We start from the raw sequence: 12,796 nt of genomic DNA, 5'->3' as shown, positions 1-12,796 counted from the left end.
ACGGCTTTTAGAGCATGGAGAAGAACTAATATATAATAGTATATCCCATTCAAAATAACTAGGCAGTGCCTTATCAAAAATAGTTATAAAGATGTTATACATGGGACAATTGCAAATATGTACAAGGGTAATTATAACATAAAGGGAATAAATGAGAAAATATAACACTCACATATTAAAAGCATTGCAGGCATCCAGGCTAGTGCAGTTTCCATACATCCCAGTCCATGGGATGTACCAGCTCTTCCAGGACAATAGGACAAAGCAGTCCAGAAGGAGAAATCAGCAAAAAGTGGCTCCTCAGAGCCTGCCAGACACTTAAAACATTAAGGCTGTGACATCACAGAAAGGCTGGCTTATCCAGACCCTCCTCTCTCTACATTCTGCCTAAACTTTAAACTATTTCCTCTGATTTCTATAACTTCACTACAAAACATGTCAGCGTCCTAAAAAGCTCATCATTCATCTCAGATTAACGTGAGCATTCTAATGAGATCAAATATGTCCTATCTGTGATACCTATTTACAGAGAAATCCCTACTTCTTTACCAGATGGAGTTAGAAACCCGAGTTTAAAGGGATGGGTACCTACACCGAGTGGGACTACGAATATATATTTTCGTATTTCTAGCTTAAATCGTTTGCCTAATATCTAACAAAAACTAAACAAAGAATCTTTCATGAATTTTTGGAGCCATTTTCCTGTTCTAGCTGGACAAGAGCTTACACAGGAAATGCCAGTCGTAAATTCCGTTCGGCCATAAACCTTCTAACCCCCACACTCTCTGAGAAGGAAAGCCAGGAATTTGCAGCTACAAACTGTTACTCCAAGAAGGGGGGCTTAGCCCACACAGGCTAGAGAACTACTTATGATATTTCATACCATATCGTGACAGAGAACATCAGCAGTAAGACATTATCTGTAACTGTGCTGTGATCTCTTATATGTTTTGTAGGGCTGGTATCTACCAATGACCATATGGCGGTAATATCCATGTTGGTCATTATATAGAGATTATCTTCAGTAACAGCGCTGTTATCTGCTGAGGTTCTCCTCCACTATTAGGGCACGTCTCCGAATTGTAATGAAGGCTACCTGTTAGGGGCCCACTCAGAAGCTTCGTCCCCCCTGAACCAAAACCCTAGCTATACCTCTGATATTATTGTCCCTCTGCTTTAGCAGTCCCTCATCTCTAGATAAACAATTATTAATAGCAACTAGTGGTTGCCTCGAAGAGATTCCTTAAATTATTTAAACTATCCAAAAGACCACCTCTTGGAGAATACCGCCTCTTATTTAGAGCAGATTTTGATGTAATGGATTGTAAATTCTCTTGCTATATACAGTTTGCACATTTTTGTCCATAACCACAAATCTAAAAGACCATTCTTTAATCGGTCATCTTAAAAAGATATCACTGACTGTAATTTTAGGATTAACCTAAAATATGTAAGCTACACAGATCAGTTCTGAAGTTTTCCTTTAATGTAACATTTCATCTTTTTCACTGCGTTTTGAACATTGTTATTCCTTAAAGTATAAATGAACGGGTTCATAAAAGGAGCAATAATAGTATAAATGAGGGATAAATACTTCTCCTCATTTTTGCCATAACTTGATTTTGGTCTCAAGTACATTATAGTGCCCGATCCATAGAACATGGAGACAACGATAAGGTGGGAGGTACAAGTGGAGAAAGCTTTTTTCCTCATCCCTGCAGAATGATGCTTGAGAATTGTCCAGATGATGTTCGCATATGAAACTACAGTCAATACAAAAGGCCCTACAATAATAATAAAAGTGATTATTAGCATGATAATTTCATTGAACTCTGTGTTATTACAGGCCAGTCTCATTAATGGTGGAATGTCACAGTAAAAATTGTTAATTTTATTGGAGCTACAGAATGGCAATGAAAATATGAGTGTGGTTTGTAGGACACCGATCATTGTTCCAATAAACCAACAACCAATCACCAGCCTGAGGCAAACTATCTTTTCCATAATATTATTATATAGTAATGGATGACATATGGCGTTATATTGATCATATGCCATGGCGGCCAACATGTAGCATTCTGCACTGGCCAGTAATAGAAAACAGTTCATCTGTGTAGCACATCCATAGAAGGTGATTGTTTTCTTCCCCGAGAGAAGATTGAACAACAGATTTGGAATTATAGTTGACAGGTAACAGATCTCCAAAATGGAGAAATTGGCAAGAAAGAAATACATGGGAGTGTGAAGATTTGGGCTGCAACGATACAGAAGAATTATAAACATATGAGCCAACAGTGAAACCTTAAAGATGCAAAGAAATACCTTGAAGAGGAAATATTGGATTTGAAGAACATCCGAAAATCCGACCAGAATAAATTCAGTTATTCTTGTGTAGTTTGTTTTCTTCATTTTCTTGGTTCGGTCTACGATAAATAAAAAGATAAATTGCTGTTTACAAAAAGAAATTACAGTATTTTTTAGACCATAAGGTGGGGGAGTGGTATCAGAGGAGCAGCGGGTCGCAGAGGCAGGAGCAGGCGGCTCCGGCTAACTCCTGTGCCCACTGCTAAAGAGAAATGTATATGCACTGCACTCCACGCCCATGGGCGTGGAGGGAAATTAATATTAATTTCTTCCTTGCAATCTGGTATGATTGATTGGCCGCACCCCAGTCCAGGTATCCATGGTCCCATCATAAAATATTAAAAAACCAAATCTTTACTCTTACCTTCCCCCGCTCCCCCGCAGTCGCAGTGTCCTGTCCTGAGCCAGCAGCTGCTTAATGCTTGTAAGCAGCGCATGGCAGGGATGTTATGCGCTGCTCACGAGCAGAGCACAGCGGCCGGAATAATCACTGGGTGTTCATCAGAGATCGCGGTGAGTATCCATTCCTCTTCAGTAGCGCACACTGTCAGTCGCCTGCTTCCTGCTGGGGCCGGCGGTCACGTGTGCCGATACTTAAGAGAAATGAATATTCTGAATATTCAGAGCAGCTAATAGCAGCGGAGCAGGACGCTGCGACTGCAAGGGAGCGGAGGAAGGTAAGAGTAATGGTTTTTTTAATCTTTTCTGATGGGGCCAACGATACCAGCAAGGGGATGGGAACAATCAATCATACCAGGAACAATCAATCATACCAGGAACTGGTGAGCAAAACACCAACCACCAGAACTTTAGATAAAACCATGAAAATCTGGACAAGTGATACAATACAAGATATATATCTTTATTTAATAATAACAGTTTTTACTTAAAAATTGATCGTGTGCATGTATCAGGACATTTTATACAAACATGATATAAAAATAATATTAAAATCAAATATAATAAATGGTGGACCCATAGGATGGAAATAAAATGGCCTGCTAGTAAGGATATTAGGGATCTCCACACTTAAAGTGAAAAACTTAATAAAAGCTGAATAAAAACCAATAAATCAAATATTAAATCTCATTCATTAATGTAAAAGGCAAAGTGCAGCAGTGTCACAAAAAAACAGCCAAACCTCCATATAATACTCAAAGTACATAGTGCATAGTGCAAAGAATTAGTAGTGGAGATCTGTACCTTATGGTGCCACCAGGTCCTGGGTGTGCGCTTCTCCAAGACCTGGTGGCACCGTAAGGTTGAAATACCATGGATTTATAAAAATAGAAACAGCATTTTTGAAACAGCTCAATGTATTCAGCTTCAGTTAGTGACACACAGAAATCCACACACTTGCAGCCTTGGCTGCTATCCATGAGGTTATTATAGGTTGTCCGTGGAATACTCTGCCCCACTGAATATATTTGGGTAAATCATCAAGATCCTATGCTGGCAGCTGCCTTTTTTAAATTGACCAATGGCATCCCAGATGTGCTTGATAGGGATCAAGTATTTCTGCCTGTGGTTCTCATACTTGATACTGAATAATTTGAGATGTTTAAAAATGTTTTCATAATTTCAATATCATTAGCATGTCTATTCATCCTGTGATTTTCATAACTCCATGACTTTTTCTTTCTTGATGTTGCTCTTTCAAAGTTGAGGAGTGTCCAACAGCGGCAGGTGAGGTTTATCGAGCAACACCCTACATTCACAAAATGAAGATGTAGCTGACACCCTACTGCACAGCTAGATTTGATCCCGGCCATTTAACCCCTTAGATGTATAAGTCAATAGCGGCCATGATATCTAAGCACTGGGAGAGAAGGAAAGGGCTTCTTTTCTCATCACATCACTAGTTGTCACTGATAATGTACTGCAATATAACAATATTGGTATATATATTATTGAAGCAATTGCACAACAATTCCCACATCGCATATAGTGGCAAAAGCAGAATTTTGGTTATTCGTTTAGCCTGTCTATAAAAAAAAATAATCACAATTTTCTTTGTACCTTAAAATGATATGAATAGAACATTATTTTCAAAAAGTAAGTTTTTAAGGTGCAAAAATAGTAAAACATAAAAAAAACTGTTTTTTTAATCTATTTATTTCTATTTTTCATAAAAGTACTATGATACATTCAATGTATTATTAAAAAGAATAGAAATTGCCTCGCATAAAACATATGTCATCATATGTCCGAAAAATGTTAGGGCTTTTGAAATAAAATGAGGATTAAAAACAATTCCTGCATACTGAAGGCCAAAATAGACCATATCCCTAAGGGGTAAACTAAATTGGAAAATGTAAACTGCAAAGTAAATGAAAATGTTTTCTAAAAGAACAAATACTTTTTAAACACGATTAATGCAGTGAAATGATGATATTGCAAACAATCAAATTTTCAAATGAAAAGAAAAATAATATTCTTAACATCTCCTATAAACCATTTTTTTAAATGTTTTAGTTGACTATTAAAGTATTAAAATAAAAAAAATGCTGCACATTTTACCTGCTGTTTCTCATCAAAATGAATTTTTGATATTCTAAGAGAATATTTTTGTATATATTTGTGTAAACATATGTGATAATAAATATAATACAATATCTATGCCTGCTGTGCCTGGTAAATCGCAGCTAGCTAGAACTAGACAGTAATGAATGTGACAATTTTACCATTTATAGACACCTGCAAATAAAAACATCTGTGCATTATTTTACTAATTGTATTTTTCACTAAGCTGAATTTTCTCTAGAGTTTAATTTGGTGGTCATTAATAAAACTGCAGCGCAACAGAATCATATTCATTCTAAAACAGAAGTCCCTCCCCAAGGGTTCTCTTGAAGTATTGATCTCTTCCATCTTATAATAAAATAAAGTACCGTAATTAAGTTATCTTGGGGTTCTTCTTTATCTCTCTCACCAAGGCTCTTCTCCCACGATTGCTCAATTTGGCTGGACGGTCAGGTCTAGGAAGACTTCTTATGGTCCCAAACTTCTTCCATTTAAGGATTATGGAGGCCACTGTGCTCTTAGGAACCTTGAGTATTGCAGAAATTTATTTGGAACCATGGCCAGATCTGAGCCTTGCCACAATTCTGTCTCTGAGCTCCTCGGCCAGTTCCTTTGACCTCATGATTCTCATTTGGTCTGACATGCACTGTGAGCTGTGAGGTCTTATATAGACAGGTGTGTGCCCTTCCAAATCAAGTCCTATCAGTTTAATTAAACACATCTGGCCTTCAATGAAAGAGTAGAACTATCTCATGGAGGATCACAAGGAAATGGACAGCATGTGACTTAAATATGAGTGTCTGAGCAAAGGGTCTCAATACTTATGACTAGAGTTGAGCGACTTTTACTTTTTTAGGATCGAGTCGAATTTCGCGAAACCCGACTTTGTCAAAAGTCGGGTCGGGTGAAATCGGCCGATTATTGCGAAAAGTCGGGGGCCGACTGAAACACGAAACCCAATGCAAGTCAATGGGGAATCAAAGTCGGCAGTGAGTGGAGGACAGCAAAACACCTACAGTGCCAATTTTAATGCCAAAAACATCAATTCGTATTACTGAATCTTGTCAATCTTAATTTACTTTATAATAATAGTTAGGCATTGAAAACAGGCGATAATTTGGCTAAAGTTGTTGGGGGGTAGGGCTGGCTCAAGATTTTCGTGGGCCCAGGAAATGCGGAATACGACACGGTGGTGGAGCAGGGAGAGGTAAGTATTTCAACTCTGCAAGTGCTATGATCCTGAGCAAGCAGGGGGGGCCCACTCGTTGGCACTGGCACAGGGCCCCTCATAGTACCACGGTGTGTTTGACAGCGGGCGGCGCCTCCCACTGCCAGAGACACTTTTGCGTACTATGAGAGGCCCTGTGCCAGTGCCAACGAGTATGCCCCCCTACCTGATGAAGGAACCTGCACTTTCATCTGCACCTTCCTCTTTGTCCTTGTGTAAGGTGGTATAGTATGCAGGAAGGGGAACCTGACTTTCAGCAGGGTCAGATTGTGGCTGTGTAGAGTGCAAGGGGAATGTAGTGGTCTGGGTCAATGTACCAGCAGACTCATCTAGCAGTGGCTGGGCAATGGGCAGGATGAGGAGGAAACACAGATATAGGCCCAAAATAAAAAAGTAGGCTAAAAGCAGTTCAAAATTGGTAACAGGAGTACACAGGCGGCATTGCTTTGTTCAGTGGAGGACAACTGTAATAAGTGGCTCTGACAGACTTAGTAGGCCTAAAATAAAAAAGTAGGCTAAATGCAGTTCAAAATTGATAACAGGAGTACACAGGCGGCATAGCTTTGTTCAGCGGAGGACAACTGTAATGAGAGGCTGACACAGTTACTAGGCCCAAATAAGTAAGTAGGCTAAATTCAGTTCAAAATTGGTAACAGGAGTACACAGGCGGCATAGCTTTGGTTAGCGGAGGACAACTGTAATGAGAGGCTGACACAGTTACTAGGCCCAAATAAGTAGGGCTAAATGCAGTTCAAAATTGGTAACAGGAGTACACAGGCAGCATTGCTTTGTTCAGTGGAGGACAACTGTAAGGAGTGGCTGACACAGTTACTAGGCCCAAATAAGTAAGTAGGCTAAATGCAGTTCAAAATTGGTAACAGGAGTACACAGGCGGCATAGCTTTGTTCAGCGGTGGACAACTGTATTGAGAGGCTGACACAGTTACTAGGCCCAAATAAGTAAGTAGGCTAAATGGAGTTCAAAATTTGTAACATGAGTACACAGGCGGCATAGCTTTGTTCAGCGGAGGACAACTGTAATGAGAGGCTGACACAGTTACTAGGCCCAAATAAGTAAGTAGGCTAAATGCAGTTCAAAATTGGTAACAGGAGTACACAGGCGGCATTGCTTTGTTCAGTGAAGGACAACTGTAATAAGTGGCTCAGGCAGACTTAGTAGGCCTAAAAAAAAAAAGTAGGCTAAATGCAGTTCAAAATTGGTAACAGGAGTACACAGGCGGCATAGCTTTGTTCAGCGGAGGACAACTGTAATGAGAGGCTGACACAGTTACTAGGCCCAAATAAGTTAGTAGGCTAAATGCAGTTCAAAATTGGTAACAGGAGTACACAGGCGGCACTGCTTTGTTCAGTGGAGGACAACTGTAATAAGTGGCTCAGACAGACTTAGTAGGCCTAAAATAAAAAAAAGTAGGCTAAATGCAGTTCAAAATTGGTAACAGGAGTACACAGGCGGCATAGCTTTGTTCAGCGGAGGACAACTGTAATGAGAGGTTGACACAGTTACTAGGCCCAAATAAGTAAGTAGGCTAAATGCAGTTCAAAATTGGTAACAGGAGTACACAGGCGGCATTGCTTTGTTCAGCCACGTAGTATATTGCCCAGCCACGTAGTATATTACCCAGTCACATAGTATATTGCACAGCCCACATAGTATATTGCCCAGCCACGTAGATTATTGCCCAGCCACGTAGATTATTGCCCAGCCACGTAGTATATTGCCCAGTTACATAGTATATTGCCCAGTTACGTAGTATATTGCCCCGTGACATAGTATATTGCCCAATGACGTAGTATATTGGTCAGCCATGTAGTATATTGCCCAGTGACGTAGTATATTGCCCAGCCACATAGTATATTGCGTAGCCATGTAGTATATTGCACAGCGATGTAGTATACAGCACAGAGCCACGTGGTATATTGCCCAGTTACGTGGTATACACAGCACAGAACCACATAGTATATTGCTCAGCCCCGTAGTATATTGCCCAGCTGCGTAGTATACTGCCCAGCCACATAGTATATTGCCCAGCCACGTATGTCACAGGTTAAAAAATAAAAAAAAAACATACTTACCTTTCCGATCCGAGGGCCCGTTGTATTTCTGTCACCGCGCGGCAGCTTCCGATCCCAGGGTGTGATGACGTCGCGGTCACATGACCGTGATGTCATGTCAGGTCCTTGTCGCATACCATCATTGCCACCGGAACCTGCCGGTTGCATGGACCGGAGCGTCGTGAAGAGCGGGAAAGGCGGTGAGTATATAATGATTTTATTTTTTTTATTATTATTATTTTTAACATTAGATGTTTTTACTATTGATGCTGCATAGGCAGCATCAATAGAAAAAACTGGGTCACACAGGGTTAATAGCGGCGGTAACGGAGTGAGTTAGCCGTGGCATAACGCGGTCCGTTACTGCCGGCATTAACACCATGTGAGCGGTGACTGGAGGGGAGTATGCGGGCGCCAGGCAGTGACTGCGGGGAGGAAGGAGCGGCCATTTTCTTCCGGACTGTGCCCATCGCTGATTGGTCGTGGCTGTTTTGCCGTGACTAATCAGCGACTTGGATTCCATGACAGACAGAGGCCGCGACTAGAGTTGAGCGACCTTGACCTTTTTAGAGTCGAGCCGGGTTTTGCGAAACCCGACTATGTCCAAAGTCGGGTCGAGTGAAATCGGCCGATTATGACGTAAAGTCGGGATCGACCGAAACACGAAACCCAATGCAAGTCAATGGGGCAGCATAGTCGGCAGTGAGTGGGGGCCAGGAAAACACCTAGAGTGGCCATTTTAATGTCAAAACCATCCATTCTTCTTAATGAAGCTTGTCAAGCGTAATTTACCTTATAATAATTGGAAGGCATTTGAAATTGGGGGTCATTTGGCTAAAGTTGTGGGGGGTAGGGCTGGTTCAAGTAATTAGTGGGCCCAGGAAATCTGGACCACGTCACGGCAGTGGAGCAGGGAGAGGTAAGTATTTCAACTTTGCAAGTGCTGTGAACCTGAGCAAGCAGGGGGGGCCCACTCGTTGGCATTGGCACTGGCACAGGGCCCCTCAAAGTACAGCGGTGTGTTTGCACGGCGGGGGCGCCTCCCACCGGCAGCAACACTTTTGCGTACTATGAGAGGCCCTGTGCCAGTGACGTCGCCAACTAGTATTCCTCCCCCCACCTGATGAAGGAACCTGCACTTTCATCTGCACCTTCCTCTTTGTCCCCGTGTAAGGTGGTATGGTATGCGGGAAGAGCAACCTGACTTTCAGCAGGGTCACAATGTTGTTGTGTAGCGTGCACGGGGAATGTTGCGTTATGGGTCAATGTACCAGCAGACTCATCTATCACTGGCTGGGCAATGGGCACGATGAAGTGGAAACACAGATATAGGCCCAAAGAAGAAAGTGGGCTAAATGCAGTTCAAAATTGGTAACACAGGAATAACCAGGGGGCATTGCAGTGGAGGACAACTGGAATGAGAGGCTGACACAGAGAGTAGGGCCAAATCAGTAAGTAGTCGAAATGCAGTTCAAAATTGGCAACCGTAGTAAACAGGCGGCACAGCTTTGTTCAGTGGAGGAGAACAGCAAGGAGTGGCAGACACCGATAGTAGGCCCCAAACCAACTAGTACGCCAAATGCAGTTGTTCCATTTAACCACAATTTAATGAGAGCCTGAAGATAGAAGCTCAGGAAAGGCAACCTGGGGAACACCTTGGAGTGTAACACACCATCTCTCTCCACCCCATACCCATTTTGTATGGCCTAATGCAGTGTACTTTTCTACAACTACTAAACGAGAGTCGGAAGACCGAAGCAATGGCAAGGAAACCTGGGGAACACCTTAGAGTGTAACACACCCTCTCTCTACACCCCATACCCAATTTGAAGGCCTAATGCAGTGTAGTTTCCAAGAACTACTAAACGAGAGCCGGAAGATCGAAGCTCAGGAAAGGCAACCTGGGGAACACCTTGGAGTGTAACACACCCTCTCGCTACACCCCATACCCAATTTGAAGGCCTAATGCAGCGTAGTTTCCAACAACTACTAAACGAGAGCCGGAAGATCGAAGCTCAGGAAAGGCAACCTGGGGAACACCTTGGAGTGGAACACACCATCTCTCTACACCCCATACCCAATTTGAAGGCCTAATGCAGAGTAGTTTCCAAGAACTACTAAACGAGAGCCGGAAGATCGAAGCTCAGGAAAGGCAACCTGGGGAACACCTTGGAGTGTAACACAACGTCTCTCTACACGACGGAAGGGCTGATTCTTAGGAAGGAAGGCTGTTGGAAATAAGCATTGCGCGTCCGAGGGTGATTATATTCTTATTAGGTATATACTCACCCTCGGACGCGCCCTGCTTCTTTATTTGGAATGAATGTTTATTTGCAATGTGGTGTTGACTTTCTCTATTATTTTGGTAATTAATGATTTTATTATTTTCATTATTTTGCATCTTCTCGGCAATAATATAAAGAAGACGCGACAGGACAACACTCGGTGGATGCCATATGTGTGTTTTCAATTTAAAAAAACTTTCAGTTAACTACTTGCAGGAGAAAGTAATTGTAGCTGGTGGCCATTTTTAGTACTGTACCAGATTAGAGTTGTGTGTTTGTTTTTAATGTTAAAATGTCTGCATTTGATATCTCACCAGTATTTTCTTTTTTATAAGCAAAATACTTATTTTTATATTTTCTGATGTTGGTTCCAGGGGTACACGGCCAGCAGTGCCCTGGTCAGTGTAGTAGTAGTTGAAAGAATGGACCGCAGACAGGCATCGAAGGCCTAAAATAATAACACATGGCTGTAGGCAATTTTAAATTGGTTCCAGGGGTACACGGACAGCAGTGGTGTGGTCAGTGGAGGCCTAGTGGAAGGAGTGACCGCAGACAGGCATCGAAGGCCTAAAATAATAACACATGGCTGTAGGCAATTTTAAATTGGTTCCAGGGGTACACGGACAGCAGTGGTGTGGTCAGTGGAGGCCTAGTGGAAGGAGTGACCGCAGACAGGCATCGAAGGCCTAAAATAATAACACATGGCTGTAGGCAATTTTAAATTGGTTCCAGGGGTACACGGGCAGCAGTGACCTGGTCAGTGTAGTAGTAGTTGAAAGAATGGACCGCAGACAGGCATCGAAGGCCTAAAATAAAAAAATTGGGCTGGCTGTAGGCAATTTTAAATTGGTTCCAGGGGTACACGGGCAGCAGTGACCTGGTCAGTGTAGTAGTAGTTGAAAGAATGGACCGCAGACAGGCATCGAAGGCCTAAAATAAAAAAATTGGGCTGGCTGTAGGCAATTTTAAATTGGTTCCAGGGGTACACGGGCAGCAGTGGTGTGGTCAGTGGAGGCCTAGTGGAAGGAGTGACCGCAGACAGGCATCGAAGGCCTAACATAACAAACTTGGGCTGGCTGTAGGCACTTTTAAATTGGTTCCAGGGGTACACGGGCAGCAGTGGTCTGGTCAGTGGAAGTCTAGTGGAAGGAGTGACCGCAGACAGGCATCGAAGGCCTAAAATAATAACACATGGCTGTAGGCAATTTTAAATTGGTTCCAGGGGTACACGGACAGCAGTGGTGTGGTCAGTGGAGGCCTAGTGGAAGGAGTGACCGCAGACAGGCATCGAAGGCCTAAAATAATAACACATGGCTGTAGGCAATTTTAAATTGGTTCCAGGGGTACACGGACAGCAGTGGTGTGGTCAGTGGAGGCCTAGTGGAAGGAGTGACCGCAGACAGGCATCGAAGGCCTAAAATAATAACACATGGCTGTAGGCAATTTTAAATTGGTTCCAGGGGTACACGGGCAGCAGTGACCTGGTCAGTGTAGTAGTAGTTGAAAGAATGGACCGCAGACAGGCATCGAAGGCCTAAAATAAAAAAATTGGGCTGGCTGTAGGCAATTTTAAATTGGTTCCAGGGGTACACGGGCAGCAGTGACCTGGTCAGTGTAGTAGTAGTTGAAAGAATGGACCGCAGACAGGCATCGAAGGCCTAAAATAAAAAAATTGGGCTGGCTGTAGGCAATTTTAAATTGGTTCCAGGGGTACACGGGCAGCAGTGGTGTGGTCAGTGGAGGCCTAGTGGAAGGAGTGACCGCAGACAGGCATCGAAGGCCTAACATAACAAACTTGGGCTGGCTGTAGGCACTTTTAAATTGGTTCCAGGGGTACACGGGCAGCAGTGGTCTGGTCAGTGGAAGTCTAGTGGAAGGAGTGACCGCAGACAGGCATCGAAGGCCTAAAATAATAACACATGGCTGTAGGCAATTTTAAATTGGTTCCAGGGGTACACGGACAGCAGTGGTGTGGTCAGTGGAGGCCTAGTGGAAGGAGTGACCGCAGACAGGCATCGAAGGCCTAAAATAATAACACATGGCTGTAGGCAATTTTAAATTGGTTCCAGGGGTACACGGACAGCAGTGGTGTGGTCAGTGGAGGCCTAGTGGAAGGAGTGACCGCAGACAGGCATCGAAGGCCTAAAATAATAACACATGGCTGTAGGCAATTTTAAATTGGTTCCAGGGGTACACGGGCAGCAGTGACCTGGTCAGTGTAGTAGTAGTTGAAAGAATGGACCGCAGACAGGCATCGAAGGCCTAAAATAAAAAAATTGGGCTGGCTGTAGGCAATTTTAAATTGGTTCCAGGGGTACACGGGC

The 12,796-nt window shown here is 42.9% G+C and overlaps 1 protein-coding gene across 1 annotated transcript; it reads right to left on the bottom strand.

Moving 5' to 3' along the window:
• Positions 1-1,464: 1,464 nt before the first annotated feature.
• On the bottom strand, positions 1,465-2,409 carry LOC138652234 (olfactory receptor 10AG1-like). The gene has a single exon (XM_069743002.1). The coding sequence runs from the start codon at positions 2,407-2,409 to the stop codon at positions 1,465-1,467; it is 945 nt and encodes a 314-aa protein (XP_069599103.1).
• Positions 2,410-12,796: the final 10,387 nt, after the last annotated feature.

The sequence above is a fragment of the Ranitomeya imitator genome, chromosome 10 (assembly GCF_032444005.1).
Source record: "Ranitomeya imitator isolate aRanImi1 chromosome 10, aRanImi1.pri, whole genome shotgun sequence".
Taxonomy (NCBI): Eukaryota; Metazoa; Chordata; class Amphibia; order Anura; family Dendrobatidae; genus Ranitomeya; species Ranitomeya imitator.
This window is presented reverse-complemented; position numbering and strand designations above follow the sequence as displayed.